The 24,808-nt window shown below is 38.3% G+C and overlaps 1 protein-coding gene across 1 annotated transcript; it reads right to left on the minus strand.

The window, feature by feature from the left end:
- Positions 1-9,615: 9,615 nt before the first annotated feature.
- Positions 9,616-24,798, minus strand: NDUFB5 (NADH:ubiquinone oxidoreductase subunit B5). The gene is made up of 6 exons (XM_061415316.1): positions 24,584-24,798; positions 17,287-17,375; positions 15,972-16,038; positions 15,147-15,208; positions 14,011-14,117; positions 9,616-10,283 (listed from the first exon to the last, which is right to left on the minus strand). Exons 1-6 carry the CDS (start codon positions 24,705-24,707, stop codon positions 10,163-10,165), a joined length of 570 nt encoding a protein of 189 aa, XP_061271300.1. The 5' UTR covers positions 24,708-24,798; the 3' UTR covers positions 9,616-10,162.
- Positions 24,799-24,808: the final 10 nt, after the last annotated feature.

Here is a 24,808-nt window from a genome sequence, read left to right on the forward strand (position 1 = left end):
TGCCTCCACTTAATGAACCAATAATTTCAGTCCATCCACATGTGTCACTAGTCACGATCCAGATTTCTAGGAGAAAGTCTGCTTGTTTGAGCCTCTGAATGTGTCCATGCCTATAACTGGAAATAACGAATGCTGCTGCTGCTGCTGCTGCTAAGTCACTTCAGTCGTGTTCGACTCTGTGCTACCCCACAGACGGCAGCCCACCAGGCTCCCCCGTCCCTGGGATTCTCCAGGCAAGAATACTGGAGTGGGTTGCCATTTCCTTCTCCAATGCATGAAAGCGAAAAGTGAAAGTGAAGTTGTTTAGTTGTGTCCGACCCTCAGCGACCCCATGGACTGCAGCGTTCCAGGCTCCTCTGTCCATGGGATTTTCCAGGCAAGAGTACTGGAGTGGGGTAAGGAATGCTGAGCAGACCAAAATTCAATAAATAAATACTGTTCTGACCTTGCAGAATTGTTACAAGAATGTGAAATGTTTGTAAAGCTTTTAATAGAGTTCCTGGAACAGGCTAACTATTCTTATTATTTCTTTCACTCTACATAAAACTGGACCCCTTCCTTCCTCTCTCTGGGAGGGACTGTATGTTACTGTGGGACCCTGCTTTCCTCCATACATGTAGCTAACCAAATGGTTCTCGAAGTGTTTACCAATCACTTCAGGACCAGTCACGCTTTTATACTTTTGCTCATGATGAACTCCAGTTGGAATATTCTCCCTCATTCATCTGGTGTTTCTAAAGCCAATTTGCTTCACATTTTTCAGAAAGTCTACAGCATACGCTTACTGCCTATATCACTCACTAGATACTAAGTGTATTTTTAAAAAATCTTTTACTTATCCACTCTGTCTCCCTGATTAGACTTCAAGTCACTTGAGGGCAGAGACCATCATAACACACTTCTGCTCTAAGCTGAGCTTTTATATATAGAAGTTGCTCAAAAAAATGTTTTTTATTTTCAATATCTGTCCCTCCTTCTCTCTTAGAAAAAGAAATTGGGGGACTGACTGCATAGCATAGGGAACTGTACTCAATACTCTGATTTATATGAAAAAATGAAGCTAAAAAAGTGGATTGGGAGTTCCCTGGTTGTCCAATGGTTAGGGTTTCATGCTTCCACTGCTAAGGGCCTGAGTTTGATCTCTGGTCAGGGAACTAAGTACGATCCCATAAGCTGTACCACAGGGCCAAAAAAAATAATAGTAATTTAATTAAATTAAAACAGAGTATATATATATATGTGTGTGTATATATATATATATCTGATTCACTTTACTGTACACCTGAAACTAACACAACATTGTAAATCAACTATATGACAATAAAAAAAAAATTTTTTTAATGAAAAAGAAATTGGATAGTATGCCCAGGTAGAAAACTATATTTTCCAACTTTGCATCTGAGTGCATCTAGTATAGTTTACACATTAAGATGTAAGGAGAAAGTGTTATACCTTTCTGATGCCATTCTGATCTGGATGTAATGCCTGGCGCTCCAGCAGCCATCTTGGACCATTAAGTGACCCTGAAGGTGGAGTCAGAGCATGAACACGGGAATATACTGGGTCTCTGATGGTTTCTTAAAGCTGCATACTAGTCAGCCCTGGGCTGCCTACCACTGAATGGTCTTCATAAAGGAAAATTAAATTTGTATCTGTTTAAGTTACCATTTTTGAAAGAGACAGTGGGAAATGCTTTGTTACAAGTAGTTGAATACAATTTCTAAATGATACAACTACATTAGAGAATTTTAAAATACAGATTAATTTTTAAAAATTCTTATTACTTAGGACTAAGTACTCTATTTTTAACATGTGAAAATCTTCTACTTTTATTATTTCAGATATGTATAGTAGTTTGAATAATGATCCCTCAAACATATTCACATCCTAATTCCTGTGAATATTATCTGGAAAAAAAAAAGGTCTGTGTGTGGCTTGTGTGATTTAAATTCGGGATCTTAAGATAGGAAGATTATCTAGATTATCTGGGTGAACCACAAATGTAATCACAAATGTCCTTATAAAAGAGAGGCAGGGGCTTCCCTGGTCAAGAATCCGCATGCCAATGCAGAGAACATGGGCTCAAACCCTGGTTCAGAAAGATCCCACATGCCTTGAATCAACTAAGCCCATGCACAACTACTGAGCCAGTGCTCTAGAGCTCTCAAGCTGCAACTTTAGAGCTCAAGTGCAGCAACTGTTGAAGCTCTCGGGCCTAGAGCCCATGCTCCCCAACAAGAGAAGCTGCCATAATGAGGAGCCCATGCACCACAGCAAAGAGTAGCCCCCGCTCGTTGCAACTAGAGAAAGCCCACACACATCAATGAAGAAAGAACATAAACAACAACAACAAAAAATAATAAATAAATCTTTTTAAAAAGAGAGAGAGAGGCAGAATGAGATTTGACACACAGAAGAGGAAACAGCAATTGACCACATAGGCAGAGATTGGACTGAAGTGACCACAAGCCAAGGAAAGCTGGCAGCCACCAGCAGATGGAAGAAGCAAGGATGGGATTTCCTCTGGAGCCTCCAGAGGGAGAAGAGACCTGCTATCACCATGATTTCCACTCAGTGATACTGATTTCAGACTTGGCTTCCAGAACCTTGAAAGGATAAATTTCTGCCATTTTAATACCAAGTTTGTGGTAATTTGTTACAGCAGTCAGAGGAAACTGATGCACCCTGAATTACCTTTCTGCTTCTCTTCTAATGAGGAACTAATGGTTTTCTTCCAAAAACCACCTGTTGTTTTCTGTTTCTGTTCCTGTGGTGGCTCAGATGGTAAAGAATCTGACTGAAATGCAGGAGACCCAGGTTTGATTCCTGGGTCAGGAAGACCCCCTGGAGAAGGGAATGGCCACCCACTCTAGTATTCTTGCTGGAGAACTCCATGGACAGAGGAGCCTAGCAGGCTACAGTCTAGCCATATGGTCTGGCTATATGGACGATAGCCCCCCAGGCTCCTCTGTCCATGGGGTCACAAAGAATCAGACACAACTGAACGAGTAACGCTTTCACTTCACTTCTTAACTCCTACCTCCCAACATCTCATGCCTGACTCTCTAGATGCCCAGAATATACTTGGTAAATGTGTAAGTTCACACATTTTCCCTTTGCCCACTTCAGATGCAATATTCCACAATATACACGTGATTAGTCACTGACTACATGATAAAAACTCACCTACGGGGGGGATGCACAAAATAAAATTAAAGGATAGACTGGTTTTGCAAGAATTGAGAGTTCAGAAAGTTTACTACTGAAAAGAATGTGACATGGAAGGCAGTCTGGACTGGGACAAGGACTTTGGTCTTCCTCCTCACAGGCAGTGGAGAGTCACTGAAGGCTGTTGAACAGGAAAGTGACTCACATGAAAGTGATCTTTGAGGAAGGTAAGTCTGGTGATCCAGTGTAGCACAGGCTGCAAGGAGCGTGGCTGCTGCAGAAAGAGCAGCAAGAAGTGACCCAGCCAGGGAGAAGCAGTGGAAATCATGTTTTGTGAGGGAACTTGTAAAGTAAAAATCGACAGAACACTAAGTGGGGAGATAAAAGGCCAATGTTACTTTTTAAAGCATATTTATTTACCTATTATTTGGCTTCGCCAGGGCTTAGTGATGGAATGCAGGATCTTTCAGTTATGGCATGTGAATTCTTGGTTGTGGCATGTGAGATCTGGTTCCCCAGTCAGGGATTGAAGAGTTCTCATGAAGCAACTAAAAGGGAATGGGGAGTGTGGAGTCTTAGTCAGGACCACCAGGGAAGTCCCCAGTGTTACTCTGAGCTACAGCTATCCAGCTCTACTTCCTAGTTACACCACCTGAGATAATTAATTAACTGTTCCATACTTTGGTCTCTAAATTGGTAAAATGTTAGGAAGATTAAAAAAAACACACACACACACACCAAAACTTTGTGTATGAAGAAAAAAGTCATATAAGAATTGTACTTTTCCCTCACTTTCTTCTCATTCTCATTGCCTCTTTCTTATTCGATTTTTTAAAAAACTCAGATACCGTCTCCGATGTGGAATCTAAAATATGACACAAACGAACTTATGAGACAGAAAGACTCACAGCCACGGAGAAGACTTGCCAAGGAGGGGTGAGAGTGGGAGAAGGATGGATTGGGAGTCTGGGGTTAACAAACCCCATATATATACAGGATGGATAAACAACAAGGTCCTACTGTACAGCACAGCGAATTATATTCAATATCCTGGGATAAACATTAATGGAAACAAATATAAAAAGGAATGAATACCTTTGAATTACTTTGCTGTACAGAAGAAAATAACACATTATAAATCAACTATAATAATTTAAAAATCTCAGATATCTCCTAAATTCTCTTGAAATGATGACATGACAAAAGACCACAGAGAAAGTTCCAAGGTATACAAAGAAGTCATGATATTCTAATGAAACTTCTGACAGATAAATACAGCGTCATTCACCTGAATTGTGTTGTATTATTTCCACTGTCACTGTGACACCCCCAATAAATATAAGCAGTTTGCAAGAACAGATTAAGTACCTATTTCTCAAGAAAAATTTGTCCTATGAAACTAATCAGAGAAGGTAAAAGACAAAGGAAAAGGAGGAGGAGAACGAAGATAGATGTACATAGACTGGGTGACTAAAACAACTAACATTTATTTTCTTACAGCTGTGGAGGCCAGCCCAAGATAGAGGTGTCAGCAGGTTGGTTTCTTCTGAGGCTTCTTTCCTTGGCTTTAGATGGCCATCTTTCCCCTGTGTCTTCACATGATCATCCCTTTGTAAATATCTTTCTTCTAACCTCCTCTTAAAAGACCAGTCATATAGGATTAGGGCCAACCAAATGACTTCATTTTAACTTCTTTAAAGACCCTATTTCCAAATATAGTCATATTTTGAGAGGCTGGAAGTTAGGATTTCAGCATATGATTTTTTTTTGTGGGGAGCACAGTTCAACCCATTTGTATGTGTGTGTGTGTGTGTGTATATATATATATATATATATATATAAACACACAAATATTTGAACCTAATTAGATGTAGGGCATGCTAAGTTGCTTGAGTCGTGTCTGACTCTTGCAACCCCATGGACTGTAGCCCACCACACTCCTTGAATGTCATGATGAACATACCAAGGAAACCAGAATTGAAGGAGACACGTGTACCCCAATGTTCATCGCAGCACTGTTTATAATAGCCAGGACATGGAAGCAACCTAGATGTCCATCAGCAGACGAATGGATAAAAAAGCTGTGGTACATGTACACAATGGAATATTACTCAGCCATTAAAAAAAACACTTGAATAAGTTCTAATGAGGTGGGTGAAACTGGAGCCTATTATACAAAGTGAAGTAAGTCAGAAAAAAACATGAATGCAGTATGCTGCTGCTGCTGCTAAGTCGCTTCAGTCGTGTCTGACTCTGTGCGACCCCATAGACCGCAGCCCATCAGGCTCCACCGTCCCTGGGATGCTCCAGGCAAGAACACTGGAGTGGGTTGACATTTCCTTCTCCAATGCATGAAAGTGAAAAGTGAAAGTGAAGTTGCTCAGTCGTGTCCGACTCTTAGCGACCCCATGGACTGCAGCCTACCAGGCTCCTCCGTCCATGGGATTTTCCAGGCAAGTGTACTGGAGTGGGGTGCCATTGCCTTCTCCGTGAATACACTATACTAACACATATATATGGAATTTAGAAAGATGGTAACAATAACCCTATATGCGAGATAGCAAAAGAGACACAGATGCGTAGAACAGTCTTTTGGACTCTGTGGGAGAAGGCCAGGGTGGGATGATCTGAGAGAATAGCATTGAAACATGTATATTATCACATGTGAAACAGATCGCCAGTCCAGGTTCAATGCATGAGACAGGGTGCTCAGGGCTGGTGCATTGGGATGACCAAGGGGTGGGATGGGGAGGGAAGTGGGAGGGGGGGTTCAGGATGGGGAACACATGTAAACCCAAGGCTGATTCATGTCAATGTATGGCAAAAACCACTAAAATACTGTAAAGTAATTAGCCTCCAATTAAAATAAATACATTTTTAAAAATAAATAAAAATGTCATGATGAGTGATTTGAAAAATAAAAATGTGATTAAGGTTAATTATAATCGATAATTAGAGGATAATTTCCAATGTCAATGGCTGCTGCTGCTGCTAAGTCGCTTCAGTCGTGTCCGACTCTGTGCGACCCCATAGACGGCAGCCCAACAGGTTCCCTCGTCCCTGGAATTCTCCAGGCAAGAACACTGGAGTGGGTTGCCATTTCCTTCTCCAATGCATGAAAGTGAAAAGTGAAAAGTGAAAGTGAAGTCGCTCAGTCGTGTCCGACTCTTAGCGACCCCATGGACTGCAGCCCATCAGGCTCCTCCGCCCATGGGATTTTCCAGGCAAGAGTACTGGAGTGGGGTGCCATTGCCTTCTCCGATGTCAATGGCACTCCTATCTTAATGCAATATACAAGAAATGTCCAAAATCTGGGCATGTACCTGGAGAATATATTAATAATTCATCCCATCATGACCAAATTATTGCCTTTTTAATTCTCCATTTGATTTTATAAAGGAAAGTTTCCATTTGGTACTAATGTTTTTGACACCACTAACCTTTTAAAATTGTCCCTCTTAACAGAGAGCCAGGCCTTAGGCAACAAAATCTAGGTAGAATATAATCCATAGTTATACCTGTGATTGCCATTTAATTATGACAAAGGACTTATTTTCTATTCATAGTCATAATATAACATTTTTTTAAAATGTAAGTTTGAAAAGGTCAAATTAAAGAAGGTACTAAGTATATATTATATGTGAAAGTAAAAACAGAGACAGATGAAAGTGAGGACTGCAATTTGGAAATAATTACGAAAGAAGAGATTGAGCCCAGGGAATTTATTGCTATACTGCTAACTCCTTGTGACCTCCAGCAGAGAGTATTTGTTTCTAATAAAAACAGTGGTGAATTTACATTGTAGAATTTTATACATTTGACTTTTCTGTAACCTGGAAATAATTTTAAAAACATTGCTCATTGGCTGTAGTCTAACTGTAATCCCATTACTCTTTAAAGTCAACAGGCCTGAAGCCGAGATAGTGTGTGTTATTCAGCAATTTTCTTGAAAAAGGAATGCAACATCTCAATCTTTTGTTGACCAAGGTCTTTATCACCTATTACTTAAGTTTGAAAAGGTGTGTAGTAGGCTGTTGTCCCCTTCTCCTTCCACCTTCAATATTTCCCAGCATCAGGGTCTTTTCAAATGAGTCAGTTCTTCACACCAGGTGGCCAAAGTATTGGAGTTTCAGCTTCAGCATCAGTCCTTACAATGAATATTCAGGACTAATTTCCTTTAGGATGGACTGGCTGATCTCCTTGCAGTCCAAGGGACTTTCAAGAGTCTTCTCCAACACCACAGTTCAAAAGCATCAGTTCTTTGGCACTCAGCTTTCTTTATGGGCCAACTCTCACATCCATACATGACTACTGGAAAAACCATAGCTTTGACTAGACAGACCTATGTTGGCAAAGTAATGTCTCTGCTTTTTAATATGCTGTCTAGGTTGGTCATAACTTTTCTTCCAAGAAGCAAGCATCTTTTAATTTTATGGCTGAAGTCATCATCTGCAGTGATTTTGGAGCCAAAAAAAATAAAAGTCTGACACTGTTTCCCCATCTATTTGTCATGAAGTGACGGGACCAGATGCCATGATCTTAGTTTTCTGAATGTTGAGTTTAGCCAACTTTTTCACTCTCCTCTTTCACTTTCATCAAGAGGTTCTTTAGTTCTTCTTCACTTTCTGCCATAAGGGTGGTATCATCCGCATATCTGAGTTTATTGATAATTCTCTCGGCAATCTTGATTCCAGCTTGTGCTTTATCCAGTCTAGTATTTCTCATGATGTACTCTGCATTTAAGTTAAATAAGCAGGGTATGGCATCACCGACTCAATGGACATGAGTTTGAGTAAACTCCGGGAGCTGGTGATGGACAGGGAGGGCTGGTGTGCTGCAGTCCATCAGGTTGTAAAGTTGGACATAACTGAGCAACTGAACTGTAACTTAGGTGCTTTGCATGCATCATCCAGTGATCCTCACAACAGTATTGTAGGATGAAGAATTCACATTTTAGAGATAGGGCTTAGAGCAGTGAAGGAATTTTTGCAGTATGAGATAGACGGAAGATTAAATATAAAGCTTCTGGTGTCTGGCTGGTGCAGCAGATAGCAAATAGATAAGTAGTCATGATTATTGTCAGTGTTTGGCAAGCTCAGGATTTAGTCTTAAGTCTGTTTAGTTCAAGCCCATGTCTTTATATACCACCACAATGGGCCCTATAGAAACACAGGAAAAGAAAAAACGTAATTTAAGATTCATGTTAAAGCTATGAATCATTCACTAAGTAGATCTTTGTCCCTGTCTACTATGTTCCAGATGCTATGGAAAGAGCTTCCAACCATCCCTTGTCTCCGAAGACTAGCTCAGGATGCCACAGGTTGCTATAGTGCCCTTTCTCCCCAATGCATGTAATTTCCTATTTAATGCCTATTGCCGGTGCTGAAGAGTAAACTCTTTGGAGGAAAATGTCTACTGTGATGACCACTTTATCTCCAGTGGGTATCTTCGTGACCCACTGGAGATAATAAAAAAAAGTTTTATTAATGCTTTCCTCCAAGAACACTTTCAAACTGCTTTTAAAAAATCTCTCCATTATATCTGTATATGACCCCAGCTATGCTAAAAAAAAAAAAGATTCAAGAAAATTTCTCAGATTTCTTTATGGATGGTGGGATTATCAGTATTTCTTGTAACACTTTCTATATCTTCTAGAAGTTTTTGTATATAATAATAGAAAGGAGAAAATAAAAGTTATTAGTGTTGAAAAATAACATGTGAAGTCTAAAAATACTGAACATAAAGGTACATAGGTGTAGCATCATGAACAATGTCCTCTGACAAGACTTATCTGCTTCCATGCTCCTTCCCCTTCTCCTACAAAACTGAATGGTTCCTGCAAGCAGGGGCACAGGGATAGGACATCCTTCTCCCAAATACTCTGGCAGAACTATGAGGTGGTAATTCGATTGCTTCAGGAATCCTCAGATCAAAATCTGCAAGTAGCTGGGTGAGGCAGCCCTCTTCTGGGGTAATAAGAAAATGCAACCACACCAAAGGATGATGGCTGGATTGTAAACGGCCCTTAGGGCACAAGGGTATTCAAAAGCTATTCACTGAAAATGAATTTTTGAAGCTAAAAGTTCATTTTGGAAGTTGAAGCATTAAGTATGTGTCTAAAGTCTCTGAGCTTCAATTTCTCATCTGTAAAATGCAGAAAATAATAGTACCTCCTAAGGTCATTTTGAAAATAAAGTGAGTAAATTCAGTTATTCAGCACAGTGCTCAGCAGACAGTAAATGCTTAATAAATGACAGGCATTATTTTAGCTTTTACTCATTTCACAATTTTTGCAGTGATTATTTTACCTTGTGGAACCCCTCCAGTGTTTACAAAAAAAGACCCTAAGGAATATTGTATATTGCATCTTAAAAAGAAATGAACATGTGTATACATTTAAAAAGAACAATTTATGGCTAAAAACCATGAAAACATTAAACTTTGAGATGTGTTCACTGAAAAATTGTTTATTAAGGTGTTAATGTTTTATATAGTTGATTCAACATTTGTATAACTTAAAATTCTGAGTTGCCCTTGAGTAATCTAGGTATCTACAACACTCACATGTATGTAAATTGCATATTTCCTGATATTCAACATAGGTTTCTCTAACTTCCATTTATCAGACAAGTAAAACAATACACCTTTATAAGTTCACAAATTCCGATTTCTCTGAATTTTTTTTTATCATATTCAAACCTTCTTAAAAGAGGAAACTGAAAGCCCCAAACCAGAAACCTGAATCTGCCTTTCACAATATATATCAAGTCATCATGATATACGCTTTAAACATCTTACAACTTCATCAGTCACACCTCAGTAAAGCTGAGGAAAAAAATGAAATCGCACACAAAACCGCCTTAATCTGAACCAATATTGAGAAACAGAGCATTGAAAATGATCTTTCATTTATCACACAGAAAAAATACAGAATATATTTAGTAATTTATTTTCACCTAAAGACAATATACTTTGTACTTAGAGAAACAAAAGATTAGTTGTCAGGGGTTGCTTTTGGAGAACGATCAATAAGTTCCTTATCGATGGTTGGATAGTGAAACCAGGGGCCATCACCTCTTGCTCTCATTAATCTTCGTACTTCCAGCTCCTTTAATCTGTAAGAAATAGAATAGTGATGTTGTGATTACAGCATTTCCAATTATAAATGTAATGAATTATCTCTGTAAAGAACAACCACTTGAGAGTCTTGCTTTTGTGTAAAATATAATGTCCCTCCACAGATCCATTGATACACACCTATAAGCAAAATTTGGGACTTATTTTGGCTTTTATTATCTTGCTTATGTAGTTAGCCAATGAATATTATTTTTAATCCCTCAAGCATCACTTGAAATGATAATGAATTCTCTCCTCCTGTCCCTGTTCTTTGTCTGGGCAAATCACTTTCACTTGAACAACGGTAATGCATTTCCTGTCTTCTTGCCTTTTAAATGTTAGGAGAGTCATTTACAGAATGTCTACTATTATGACTATCTGTTGTGCCAAATGCTAGGAATTAAAAGAGGAACAGGCCTTCCTGAGGAGCGCACATGCCGTCTACACTGGCTGCCCATCACTACTAGGACAGAAGACCTTTCGAGAGCAGGGACGGTGTCTCATTCACTAGCCACCAACATCACACTGAGCCTGGTCAACACTGGACAGACCATCAATACTGGTAAAGAAAAGGAAAACCAGGATAAAGAAAAACATTCTCCAACTCTAAGATCTACTTATCCGTCCTCCGCCTTCTTTACAAACTGAATAATCTCTGCTCTAGAAAGATAGGTTCATTTTTTCACAGCCAAGCCTTTGTGTAAACTACCACACATTCCTGGAATAATCCCTTTCCCATCAGGCCTTTTACTTTCCATTTTTATAGACTACATAGATACTAACTTTTTACATCACTGGAAATTTATCATAGTTATTTATTAACTTTATTAACCTTAACCAGCTTACCAACCCAATCTATGACAGATAATATATCTTTGCGGTAGTATAAGATAATATATTTATATTTATTAAGAAAATATATTTCTCTTTTGGGGCGATTAAATACAATCTTTTTCTTTTTTACTCTTTAGAATGTAATTATTCAAAATGAAAGTAATTAAAATATTCATCACAGAGACTGGTTAAACAAATTATGGTTCACCCATATAATGGACAGCCTATGCACCTGTTAAAAAGAATGAGGGAAATCTACGTAAATAGTAACATGGAAAGGAGGGGCCAGATATACTGTTAGTTAAAAAAGCAAGGTATAAAATGAATATGTGTACCATCTTCCCATTTCATTAAAAAATAGAAAAAAGCATTTGTGACTGTGTATATATACACATGAAGAGAGTATTAAAAATTGTGGACGGTTGAAACTAACAGTTATCTCCCTATGGAAGACAGTCCCTTCCTATTTTATGCCTTTCATTTACGATTCAGTTTGCTATACACCTAAACATGTATTTTTTAAAAAACTGTAGATACTCCCCATTCCATGCTCACACTGGCATTTTTATTTTAGGGGTAAAAGTCAGAGTCCTGCTTTTATTTTTACTTTGTTTTGAAATTATTCACAATCTCCATATGTCTAAGAAATTTTAGAATCTTGTGTTTTACCAAAGGTATATGTCTGAAGTTCAAAAATGTCCAAAGTTAACCAAATATGAGGCATAATGCTGAACACACTCTTAAATACTTAATAACAGTTCTATATGGTAACTACATATACATGTAATTTTACATCCAGAAAACAAGCTAATCATATGTTCATTTAATCATTTAAATATTCTTCAATACCATAGCAATTTTTGTAAACTACAAAGTTAAAACAGAACGAATGGGAAGTAAATCAGTGTAGCCTGGGGTCAAGAGTTGAGGAAGGGGGTTGACTGAAGGGACAAGAAAGGGACTCACTAGGTGATCAAAATGACCTGATTGTGGTGATTTCAGTTTATTTTTGTCAAAACTCACTGAACTTAATGGGTACATCTGATTGTATGTAAACCTCACTCCAAATAGCAAAATAAATCTCAAATAAGATCATATTTAAAAGTAGCCAAAGGAAATATGAGCAAACATTAAAAAAATAATTTGGCACTTGTATATTTACTTATTTTATTACTCACAAAGACATATACATGACATAAAATTCTGGAAGCTAAAGAAAAAGACTGACAAACCTAACAATAATTAAACAAGTAATTTATATAAAGTAATTAAAGTGTCAGTATCTAGTAAGTGTTCAAAATATATTAGGTATTACTGCACTTTTTTTATCTGAAACATAAAAACACTATGTTGCAAAAAAATTCTATACTGTCAGAAGACAAATGACAAGCCAGAGAAAACAAATCTGCAACAAAAACAAAAGGGGTTATTTTAATCAATGCACAAGTTAGTAGAAAAATGGGCAATTTATAAAAAAGAAATACAAATAAGCAATAGATGATGAAAAAATGCTCAACTCTGCCAAAAAATACAGAATTGAAATGATGAGATAACATTTTCAACGATCTTATGAGCAAAAATATTTAGGTTTGATAAATTCCTTTACTGGAAAAGGTATGGAGAAACAGAATTAACTACTATGTATTGATGACAGAAAAGACAACTGGTACAACTTTTTAAAGAGGAATCTGACAAGAGCTATCTGAAATGTAAAGCATGGGCTTCCCCGGTGGCTCAGTGGTAGAGAATCTGCCTGCCAATGCAGGAGATAAAGGTTCGATCCCTGGTCTGGGAAGATCCCACATGCCTTGGAGCAACGAGGCCTGTGTACCACAACTTCTGGACCACTGCTCTGGAGCCCGCAGGCCCCAACCACTGGAGCCCGCGCCCCCTAGAGCCCATGCTTTACAAGAGAGGCTACCACAATGAGAAGCCCATGCACCACAACTGGGGAGTGGCCCTGCTTGTCACCAACCAGAGAAAAGCCTGTACAGCAAAGAAGACCCAGCACAGCCAAAAATAAACAAATACATTTTTTAAAAATGTAAAGCATAACATGTGGTTAACAGAGCCACTGCTAGGAATTTATATTCCAGATATACTGAATAAATAAGCAAAATACATACGTAAGGATATTCAGCACAGCACAATGTACAATATCAAAAAACTTGAAAAGAGCCTAAAAACCAACAAGAGGTCCCCTACTGGTTAAAAAAATTAAGGCACATCCATGCAGTGCAACTATTAGAAAGAATGGAGTATATGCTATTACAGGAGATCATCAAGATACAGTAGGCCCTCCCTATCCTCAGAGGGCTGACTGTTCTACACCATTTTATACAGAGACTGGAGCATCCTCAGATTTTTGATATCTGCTGGAGGTGCTGGAACCAATCTCTCACAGATATCAAGGGGTGACTATGTATTTACATGAAATGAAAAAACGCACAGAACAGTGTTGGTAACAGGATTCCATTTGTGTTAATACAATTTGTAAATGATATATACAATATATATTTTTAATGTAAAAACTTTTTCCTAGGAATGTATACAAGAAATCATTATTAAATAGTGGTCACCTTAAAGGATCAGATTGGGTGCAGAAGAAAAGGGAATTGCAGGGAGAAGGGGAAGGAGAGGGCTGCTTTGCACTTAAAGAGTCAGGACATTTCCTGAATTCCTTGTAATAATGTGACAGATATTATCCCGAATAGTCTCCTAGTCTCCAATGCATCATCTTTAAAGATGGCAAAGATCCTCTCACCATATTCACCCTTTTACACAGAGCATCTTACAGTGTTGAAGAAATCGTTTTATTAAATTTCTTCCTGTGGTTTGCAACTGTAGGAAAGGATTTTCTTCCCTGCACTCCACCCCCCACCCTTCTTTTACCGTAATTCAGCCTTTTCAGCTTCAATTTGAAGGATAGCCATTGTTCTTTCATAATTCTTTTCAGGACCATCAAAGAAAGTTCGGGCAATCCATCTTGATATAGGATGCTACAAGAGAAAATTTGTTTTAAGATTAGTGTCTAAAAAGTACATCACTTTTCCAGTGTACTGTTTTCCTAAAAGGACCATCTCAGGTTAATCAGTAATACTTTTATGTAATCCGTTCTGTAGCTCCTGTATTTGTCTTCATTTACAGGTGAGCAAATTCTATAAGACTGTACAGTTACTAGGTTGCAGTGTCTGGACTCAGGCCAGTCTGACTCCAAAACTTGTGCTCGTTCTTATTACACTATGCTCTGAGTATCTTAAGCGGCAGATTTCAGCGTGAAAGCTGGGGTTTGGTGATCCCAAAATGGAGCTGTTTTTACCAGTGAGCAAAGATAAGCTAATTGTATGGCTTTACCTTAAGATTTAATAATGAAATATTTCTTTTCTAAAATGTAATTCATTCAGATAACAAAACATGGAAACACACACTGTAATCAAGGCCATCTTACTACAACACTTATAAAGACAAGTAACAGAATTAATCTGGGACTTTAGTAGCAATGACAGTATGGTAAAATGATTAATTCATAGTGCAGGTGCTGGAGTCAAGACCCTCTAGGTTCCAATACTGACCCTATCCCTGAAACAGGTCACCTACTTCCTTTTAAGATTCAGCTTCCTCAGCTTTAAAGTGGGAAAAATAATAGTACTATTTACATGGAATGAGATAATATTTGTAAAACACTATCAAAATGCCTGCTACACAGTGAGTATTCAACAAATCATAGCCAGCATTAGTATCAGGACAATTTTTCCTATGGTGTAGAACATAGGATAAATTTTGTTACTATGCTAGGTTAATAACATAGTACAGAGTCGGTCTTTAAAAAATCATGAAGCTTAAGGTAATATAACAATGCAGATAATTACCCAAAGAAATTGCTTACAAAAAGTGAATACAAAATGCATCATTTATTTGATATAAAAAACTGAATTTAAAACTGTATCACAATTGCTAAATTAAGCTATTAACCAGTACACTGACAAGGCACCTAACCCTGCAAATAACTTTTAGTGACCTATACCAACCTTGAAATATTCCCAGTGTTCTGGGACATAGCCTTCTGGAATTTCTGCTAACTCAGCTTCACCTAGTAAGAGAAAACACTGATGTTCAACTTTAGTAACAGGAGTTTATGTTAATTTTTCACCATTTAAATAAGAAACCTATCTCTTGTGGTTTTAAAGAACCTTTTGGTTTGTAGCAATGAAGATGTCTAATATTTTAAATTCACTTCAATCTGGTGGAAAATCATTCACTATATATTTTTTTAGATGTCTTCTATGTGTAAGGCTTTGCATATAGGTATTATACAAGAGTTCTCATTTTGTTTTTATTTAGTGTAACAAGATATAATAAAAAACAAATTATTCCTCTGAGTTTCCCTAAACCTCCTAAGCAAAATATTCAAGGATTGAAGTTTTAGAAGTACTTCGAGCAGAATTTCCCAGGAAAACCTAGTATTTACTGTCATTCACAAATCCATCTTTTAAGAAGATTATAACTTTCTATATTCCAGGATGGATAAAAAAATTTGTTCTATCCCTCAGCTTGTTTTCCACCTGTATTTCTGTTTTCCTCATTCAGACTTAACAAAGCTGGTTTGAGAAGGAGGAAGAAGTCAGGTCTTTAATGTGGTCTATAAAGTCAGTGACCTTAAAGGTTTTTTGGGGAAAACAGTTAGAAAAAGAACCACCGTACATTACTGCAGATTAACATTTGGTTGAAATGAATTCTCATGCTTAAGTTTTTATTTAAAGAACTTTCCCTTCTAATATCCATAATTTCTTTTTTATATTAATGTACACAGGTCTTAAAAACTTACTAGTCTAGTTGGTGGGGAAGATACTCACCAATGAATACATTTATCAAAGTTATGCCAATTGCTACTGGAATCCCAGTCAATAAAATGTAGAATCTCTGTTAAGATTAAAAAAGAAAAAAAAAGTTTTCACATAACCGTTTCCTATCTTTCCTCACACTCAAACTACCCTCATTACATGATTTCCTTATATTTCTTATAAAATAAACTTGCCAAATTGGAGATGTGATATAAAGCGATATATTTCTATAATTTCCTTTTGCTCTAGTTTTTAGATGCCTACATTTAGCATCAAAAATTAAAGAAAAAAGTCAGATTTCACAAGTATAATGCAATATATATTTAAGTGATTTTTCAGTTTCTAGTTAAAGCAATGTATTAAGGGACATTTATTTATTTAGCTGTGTCTGTCCAGTCTTAGCAGTGGCATACTGGATCTTCTTGAGTCATACAGGACCTTGTTGCAGCGCATGGACTCTCTAGTTGTGGCTTGCAGGTTTAGCTACTCTGCTTCACATGAGAGATCTTAGTTCCCAGACTAGGGATGGAATGCTCATTCCCTACATTGCAAGATGGATTCTTAACCACTGGACCACCAGGGAAGTCCCAGAAATTTTTATATTAAGAATAAAAATATAAGAAGATGAAGATGATTTCTAGAGTTTGAGTTGGTCATCACAAAAAAAGGGGGAGGTCAACCACCGGCAATAAGAAGGGCATTACGTACAATAGGAGGCAGGGGAAGGTCTAAGGGGCAGCCAGTGGGTCATAGCTTTAGGAACAGTGGCAGAGTCCGGACAATCTTCCACCTTCTAAGTCTTTACTTTTCCTTACAGACTATTGAGATACAAATATATGGTTAATACCCTGCTTCACTCTCTGAGATCAATGTTCCTAAACAACAAAGAATTAAAAAATCATCTCAAAATAATGGAGTTATATATTTAAAGAAGTCCTTCAATGAGTTCTTTGCTAATTTAAAGAATATTTTAGTAATACAAATAATTATTACCAAATGAATCCACTTTCAGTTTTAAAATTTATAGACTGGGAGGGGGGCAGAGAACACAGCTGATTATTTCAAAACCCCATAATCTTGAGAAGAAAGAAATAGCTCAATTTATACCTCCAATATGTCTGAATTTTTCTTGAAAAAAGGAGTCTCACTAATTTAAAAATAAATTCAATAACAAACCAGACCTTACTACAAAACCTTGATATTTTTTGAGAAAAGGAATATGCATTTACAAAACAGAATCTTTTGTAAAAGAAAGATGTTTACTAAATAGAAAAAAAAAAATTCCTGTTTATACGTAGAGTTTAGTTCAACAAAAGTTTTAACTCACCAGTAATTTCAAAAAACGTTTGTCATAGAATCCGGAAGGCTTGATAATAAACAGTCTTTTCCCATGGTCTCCACTGTGTCGCACAGGAGCTAAAAATATTAAGTTGTCCTGTTATATACAAGGCTTATATGGAATATATTGTTATATTTGGAGATAAAAATCAGATTATAAGAAAATGTACATGCATAAATGTTTAATATGAATCATCATAAAGCATCCCTTCTCTGCCAAAATATATATGTGTGTGTTTAAGATGTACTGTTCTAAACTTTAACTCTCCTCATTTTTATTCAACATTGTCATTTTTATTCATCAAGATTCAAGACATTTATTGAAAAAATATCTAAATGATTATTAGAATTTGTTCCAGTAGCAGGTAGGAAGATCAGAGACTCTTGGTGGATCTCAGAACTCTTTACTTATCTCTGCAATAAATATTTGCTAATGCTGCAAAAGAATTTAAATTGTCTGATATGATGAGGCAATATACATTAGGGACTTGATGCAAAACAAATGGAAAGATAATTATTCAATCCAGCAGGAATTTGAATTATTAAAGGAATTTCAGTCATAATAGATGTCGGAAAGATTGTACCCACTGCTCAAACTTAAATGTCAGGGACGACCTCCCCTCCTCCTGAAATCTACTGTTTAGACCCAGATGACATCTTATCCTCCAAAAAACCAAATGCTTCCCAGCTAAGACGAGAGCTCTCCTACCTTTGAACTGCTGTATACTCTACTGGTGTGCAAACCTGCTTTAATTGCCCCAGTGAAATCTAAGTACCTTGAAAACAAGAACTGTCTTTTAAAATTTGCTATTACCTGCAGCAGCTTGCAATGAACTTAGAAGGTTAATTCACAAGAGAATTAGAAGCTAGCGTGAATTTACTAAGTATAAATCACACTACTAAGGCCTCTAAAATAACAAGAGAATTTGACAAGGTAAGTATGTAGTTCGATAAATCATTCGAAAGATACAACAGAAATTTCTGTGGAGGAGATTAAAAAAATGGGCTGGATAATAGTACAAACCACTCACTAATTCAATAAATATTTAAGTGCCCACTATGTACAGGTCTTTGCTAGGTATATAGCATAAAAGGTATATAGATCCTGCTGGGAGAGAAAAAGTAGATAACAAAATTACAAATGTATAAGGACAACAAAGGAAAGAAAGGAATATAGTATCAGAAAAGAACAGGCCCCAATTAAAGTTCCTCTTTAGACAGGTTGGTGGGGTCTTAGGGGAGTACAAGGAAGGTACATTACAAACCGAGAGAAGTAGCAAGTTAGATAAAACTGGTAACGGGTAACTGGCTGATCATACCCAAAAGCTACCGATTACTCATGCAGTAACCTGCCAAAGGGTTCTCTCACGATTTCTATGAATGGCCTAGATGAGGTGGAGATGGTATTCCTGACATTACAGAGCTACTGCTGTAAGAGTGGCTACCACACCAATGACGAAATAGGATCCTCCCCAAATCCCTCCTACCGCATTTACAAAAGGCTGAATCTAAAAGGATTAAGTATAGTAAGTGGGAAGTCCTGCCTGAACCATCCAGAAATTTAGTTGCTCACAAACTTAAGAAAAGTCATTGGTGGAAGTTCTCTGATGGCCCAGTGGTGAGGATTCTGGGCTTTCACTGCTGTGGCCCAGGTTCAGTCCCTGGTCCGGGAACTGAGATCTGGCAAGCCCTGTGGTGCGAGCAAAAAGAAAGAAAGGAAAAGAAAAGTCACTGGTGTCATGTGGTTATCAAAAAAACTCAAAGGTAATCCAATCTTAATCTGATGTACCAGAAATACAGGGTCAAAACAGAAGGAGCCCTCAACCCACCTCTTAACTAGACCTGCTGAAGCATGTCCATCCTCGAGTACACTGTTTTAGAGGGACAGTCTGGAGCATGCCCCAAGTTAGGCAACTAGGACGGCAAACACGCTGGAAACTGACCTGCTGAAAACATGGAAGCTTACTGGTCTACAAAAAAGAAGTCAGGGTGGAGACCAGACAAGTGTCTTTAAATAGCTGAGGGTTGTCAACTGACAAGGGCTGTGCTGAACTGAAAGGAAGAACTAGGATCAATGTGTGAAAGAGTATTTTTAGCTTAATACAAGAAAGAAGTTTCTGACAATTTTAGCAGTTGAAAATAAAACTGAACTGCCTCTCCAACCCCCACTCTGAAGTTATTTGAGTGTCAATAATGGAATATAACAATGCATACTACAGGGGGTTGGCCTAGAAGATTTCTAAGATCTTTTCTCTCAAAGAATCTGACAGATGGCTCCTCTTAGAATAAAAAGACATATCTTTCCTACTGGTCAATCTGAATGATTTCCTTCCATCATTAAGAACTCCTTCCTGCCTTCACGTTTTTGCCCTTACTTTCTCCTTTGCCTGAAAGCTTTTCCTTAGGCTCTTTGAATGGCCACCTCCTCATCCCATCCTTCAGAGATAAGATCAAATGTCACCTCTTTAAAGAAGTCTTCTCTGACTACCCTATCCAAAGCTGGTCGCCTACTTATTCTCCTTAATGTCATTTGGTTATTTCCTTTAGAACAATAAGCGCTAAGCTGAATTATTCAGTACTGTATCTCCAGTGCTCTTTAGTGTCCGCAAGTGGCAGGAGCTCCCTATCGTTGAATTTACGTTTCTTAAGTAAATAAAAAGTTGGGAGGGAATCCTTTTTTTGGGCCCTGAAAGTAAATTCAGAAGAGACAGTATAGTCTCAACTTTCCCTTTCAGACAGAAACATATACACACAAACATACATACAAGGATTAAACTCTGTGTGGGGTTTTAGGGACAACTGTTTATGAATCCAAGTATTAACAAATACAGAAACTATAACAGAAAAAAAAATTATGGAAGAAAGCTTGGACTGGCTGCATTCTAGCAATATTAAACAGTAATGTAAACTTCTTGCTTTCATCACATATAATTACTCTACTGTTGAACAACAAATATTCATGTCATTAAATGTACCAGATAACTGTTATACTATTAACTGTTCTAAAAGATACCTTATAGTACTAAACTCTTTTCATGATTTGTTGTTGTATTAACAGTAGGACCATCTGCTTACAGTCTAAAATCATTAGCGTGAACACTGCTTACAACCAGCTGGCTGGCAGGACTTCTGGAACTCAGATCCTTCTGCCACAAAAACAGGCATTTCCTACCACTCTCTAAAGCCTGGAATTTCTCAATTAGGTATTCATTAATTACGTGGAAGTAAGGTTTCAATAACCTTTTTTTTTTAATGTAAATAACTTCAGGAAAGTTATGTTGTGGACAACTGTGATACCTGTGAGGATCAAATAGTTCAATGTAAGATTTTTGTGTGTGTCTCTAAGACAACCCCCAAAACTAATTTTCTTTCCCTCATTCTCTGACTATTCCCAGTTAATTGTACCACCAACTCAATTACCCAAACTAAAAATCTCATTTGTCTTCCTACACCTCATCCATCAGTTGTCAAGGCCTCTTGACTCTAAAATTCAAACTTTACATTTCTCTCCATGCCCATTTCACCTCACTGGATTAAGTAATCAACACGCTTGATAAGTCCACCAAATATTCAGATGCATCTTCCTAAAACATACTACTGATGCTGCTCTTCTGCTAAATATTCTCGGCTGCCTACCAACTTGTTAAGATACTTTGGCTTTTTATTCAGCGTGTATGTGCTAAGTCGCTTCAGTCATTCATATCTGAATCTTTGCAACCCCATGGACTGTAGCCTGCCAGGCTCCTCTGTCCATGGGATTCTCCAGGCAAGAATACTGGAGTGGGTTGCTGTGCCCTCCTTCAGGGATCTTCCAACCTCCTTCAAGGATCTTCCTAACCAGTGATCGAACCAGCGTCTCTTACATCTCCTGTATCAGCAGGCGGGTTTTTTATTTTTAACACTAGCACCATCTGGGAAGCCCTTTTGTATTTACCAGCTGCCCTAATGTGGTCCTGACTTCCCTTTTTGCAGCCTTCTCTCTCAACACCTACCAATTCCAAGAGCCCCATTTTCAGATGTATCAGAAAACACATCCTTTATCTTTCTGACAATTACACCTCTTAAAACTGTCCCTAGAACCTATTAACATGCTCCATCATCCATGTCTGAACTAAGTCCACACTGCTTTGTTTATAAAATCATTTTAATACTCTTCTCAGGTTTTCAAGTCATAATATACCGACATCAGTCTTCAACACAAAAAGCTCTCTGCAGCTGAGGAGAGGACTTAAGCTCATTTCTAGAAATTTAATAATTTAGTTAAATAGAATATTTAATCTGTGCTGAGGGTGATGATAACATGGCAGCACTAAATGTTTAAGAAAGTTGCGGCCACGGGGCCTTGAAGAAGGTAATGCTCGGGGCTGCAGACCCTCCCCACTCACTCTTTACCACTACCTTTGAGGTAAGTTAAAATTATCACTCTTTTTTTTAAAACAGTTCTTATGGTAAGAGATGTTTACTTCAAAATAACATTTCTAAAAAGATGCAAAATTATGCGGAAGCACATCTCAGGGTTATAAATACTTGTCAGTGAGAATGAGACTGGTTTTATTTCCCTGTCAAGTCAACAGAATATAAGCACATTTGTAGTAAAAATCCTCTTAAAAAAAATCCTCTATTTTTGAAGATGAAGAACTGTAGGTTCTGAGTAATTAAGTACCTTTTACTTAACTTCCCAGATGTGATGACCCAAATTCACAGAATTATTGAATTCTGGAGCCAGAATTGAAACCTAGGCAGTCCAGCTCCAGAGGAAACAAAAGCAGCAAAGGCTGTCTACTCTGCTGGATCTTACGTTCTCAGAGAGGCAGAGAATGTGTGCAGGTGTGCCTGCATGCACTCAATTGCTTAGTCGTATTAACTCTTTGTGACCCCATGGACTGCAGCCCGCCAGGCTTCTCTGTTCATGGGATTTCCCAGGCAGGAACACTGAAGTGGGTTGCTATTTCCTTCTCCAGGGGATCTTCCTGACCCAGGGATCAAACCCACATCTCTTGCATCTCCTGTACTGGCAGGCAGATTATTTACTACTGTGCCACCTTGGAAGCCCAGAGGCAGGCATAAACTATATAAAGCAGATTATGAACTTTTACTCCACAGTGACAGATTAGGCTTCACACGCAAAATACTTTTGAAAGCAGGTACACAGCTAAAACACAGTAACACTCGCTACAGCTATTATATCCTTTGCTGCTCTCAGTGGAAAGGGTGTAGATTACCTGCAAGGATCCTTCCAGAACTTCAAGAACGGGGAGTAGTGTATAAACAGAATCTAGAAGTGAAATTTTACCTCTGTTTAGGGAAATAGATGGGGAAACAGTGGAAACAGTGGCAGACTTTATTTTGGGGGCTCCAAAATCACTGCAGATGGTGATTGCAGCCATAAAATTAAAAGATGCTTACTCCTTGGAAGGAAAGTTATGAGCAACCTAGATAGCATATTCAAAAGCAGAGACATTACTTTGCCAACAAAGGTCTGTCTAGTCAAGGCTATGGTTTTTCCAGTGGTCATGTACGGATATGAAAGTTGGACTGTGAAGAAAGCTGAGTGCCGAAGAATTGATGCTTTTGAACTGTGGTGTTGGAGAAGATTCTTGAGAGTCCATGGACTGCAAGGAGATCCAACCAGTCCATCCTAAAGGAGATCAGTCCTGGGTGTTCTTCAGAAGGACTGATGCTGAAGCTGAAACTCCAATACTTTGGCCACCTCATGCGAACAGTTGACTCACTGGAAAAGACTCTGATGCTGGGAGGGACTAGGGGCAGGAGGAGAAGGGGACGACAGAGGATGAGATGGCTGGATGGCATCACTGACTCGATGGACGTGAGTTTGAGTGAACTCCGGGAGTTGGTGATGGACAGGGAGGCCTGGTGTGTTGCGATTCATGGGGTCGCAAAGAGTCAGAGGCGACTGAGCGACTGAACTGAACTGAATATCCAGATAGGCATGATCAAACACTATGGGGCGGCAGGGGGTATGTGAAGAGGATATGTGTAATCAGAAAAGACTTACAAAGGTCTTTTATCAAGGAATGTGAGCACATGTGGCTTTGTAGCAGGTTCAAATTCCTGCTGGAAATTCGTTGAATACCATTGGTCCTTTCCATCATTTTTCCATTAAGTCCCTATGTATAATGCCTCTTCGTGTGAAATGGCATAACTCAAATTAAATTGGGAGAAGAGCAGTAAACAGAAAAAGATATTTTTAAGTTGGAGAGGAACCTTTCTGCCTTTAAATTTCACTTCTTCTGTATCTACATCTATTGTATAGGACAAATAGCTCACAGCACATTTTCGATCAAGAGGATTAAATGAATATCATTAATATCTATACGATGTCCAGCACATAATACATGCTCAATAAGTGTTAGCTGTCATTATTATTATTCAGTTTAATACAGTAGTGAATTATCTTTGTAATAATTGAGTTACAGTTTCCTCATCTGTAAAATGGGGATAACATTGTATTCACTTTGCAGAAACCAAGAGGGAATCAAACAGAATTAATGCAAAGCATTTGATGCTTTGCTATTAATATTATGATTATTCATTCCCCTTGAGTTCAATCCACAGTCTCCAAGAGGCTCCAAATAACCCTTCCACGACTGCCCTGACTTTCCTAGGACCTAGGAAAAGACCTACGATCTTCATATAGGTCCCTTCCTCTCTAACCAAACATTAAGAATAATTATTTTGTGACTGCATTGATATACAACGAATACAATTCAGGCTAGATTTACCATCACATACGCATTAACATTACAGTCCTTTACCTTCTGATTTTAAAAGAAATGTAAATGAAAACATTTTCGTGGACACCTGAAAGTATCATGAAGACGGATCACTGTGCCTAGAGAAGGAATTAGCCCCGAGCTCTCCACCTGACCATATATTAGAATTAGCATCGGCAGGATCCTCAGCAACATGACTTCCCACCTTGTGAGAGTAAAATCTAGCGCAGGTGCAAAATACAAAGAATCGTGTGCCTGAGAAACAGAGATCTTAGTTCTTTGCTTTCTAACCTCTTTCTAATCTCAGCTTCATCCACAAATTAGCAACAGGATAGGTGAATGACAAAGCGTCTCAAAAATTCTAATTACTTAAATACGATCGACCTGATTACTTCAGGAAAGCCCTCAGTTTCCTCATGCTCCTTCTCACAAACCCCAAGTCCTCAATTTATTCCCGGCTCCCTCCGGATTCCACCAAGGTCACCCGGGAAGAGCCCTCCAACTCTCCTCCCGCGTTCCCTAATCTCGCTTTCTCCCAGAGTTAGTACTCACCGACAGTCTTCGGAAAGTCACGGGTGAGGAAGCCTCCGAATCCAAGTCGAGTGCCAAGACGGCGGCCGGACAGAGCGGCCACTGCAGAAACCGAAGCCCGATGCAAAAGACTCATGGCCGCCATGGCTACTACGGGCAAGAGAACACCGGGGGAGAGTAACGGAGACCGAGAGAGCCAATCTTCCCAAGAGGGCGAAGCCGGAAAGGAGCCATGTTGACTGAGGG

The sequence above is a fragment of the Bos javanicus genome, chromosome 1 (genome assembly GCF_032452875.1).
Source record: "Bos javanicus breed banteng chromosome 1, ARS-OSU_banteng_1.0, whole genome shotgun sequence".
In the NCBI taxonomy this organism is placed as follows: Eukaryota; Metazoa; Chordata; class Mammalia; order Artiodactyla; family Bovidae; genus Bos; species Bos javanicus.

Bases quoted from the DNA above. Each gene is read 5' to 3' on its own strand.
- NDUFB5 (XM_061415316.1), bottom strand. From the start codon at position 24,707: ATGGCGGCCATGAGTCTTTTGCATCGGGCTTCGGTTTCTGCAGTGGCC. The intron at 14,118-15,146 runs GTTGGTATAGGT...TTTCTCTTGTAG, and splicing joins AACACTGGGAATATTTCAAG to CATCCTATATCAAGATGGAT. The intron at 10,284-14,010 runs GTAAAAGAAGGG...TATTTCTTACAG, and splicing joins GCTGAAAAGGCTGAATTACG to ATTAAAGGAGCTGGAAGTAC.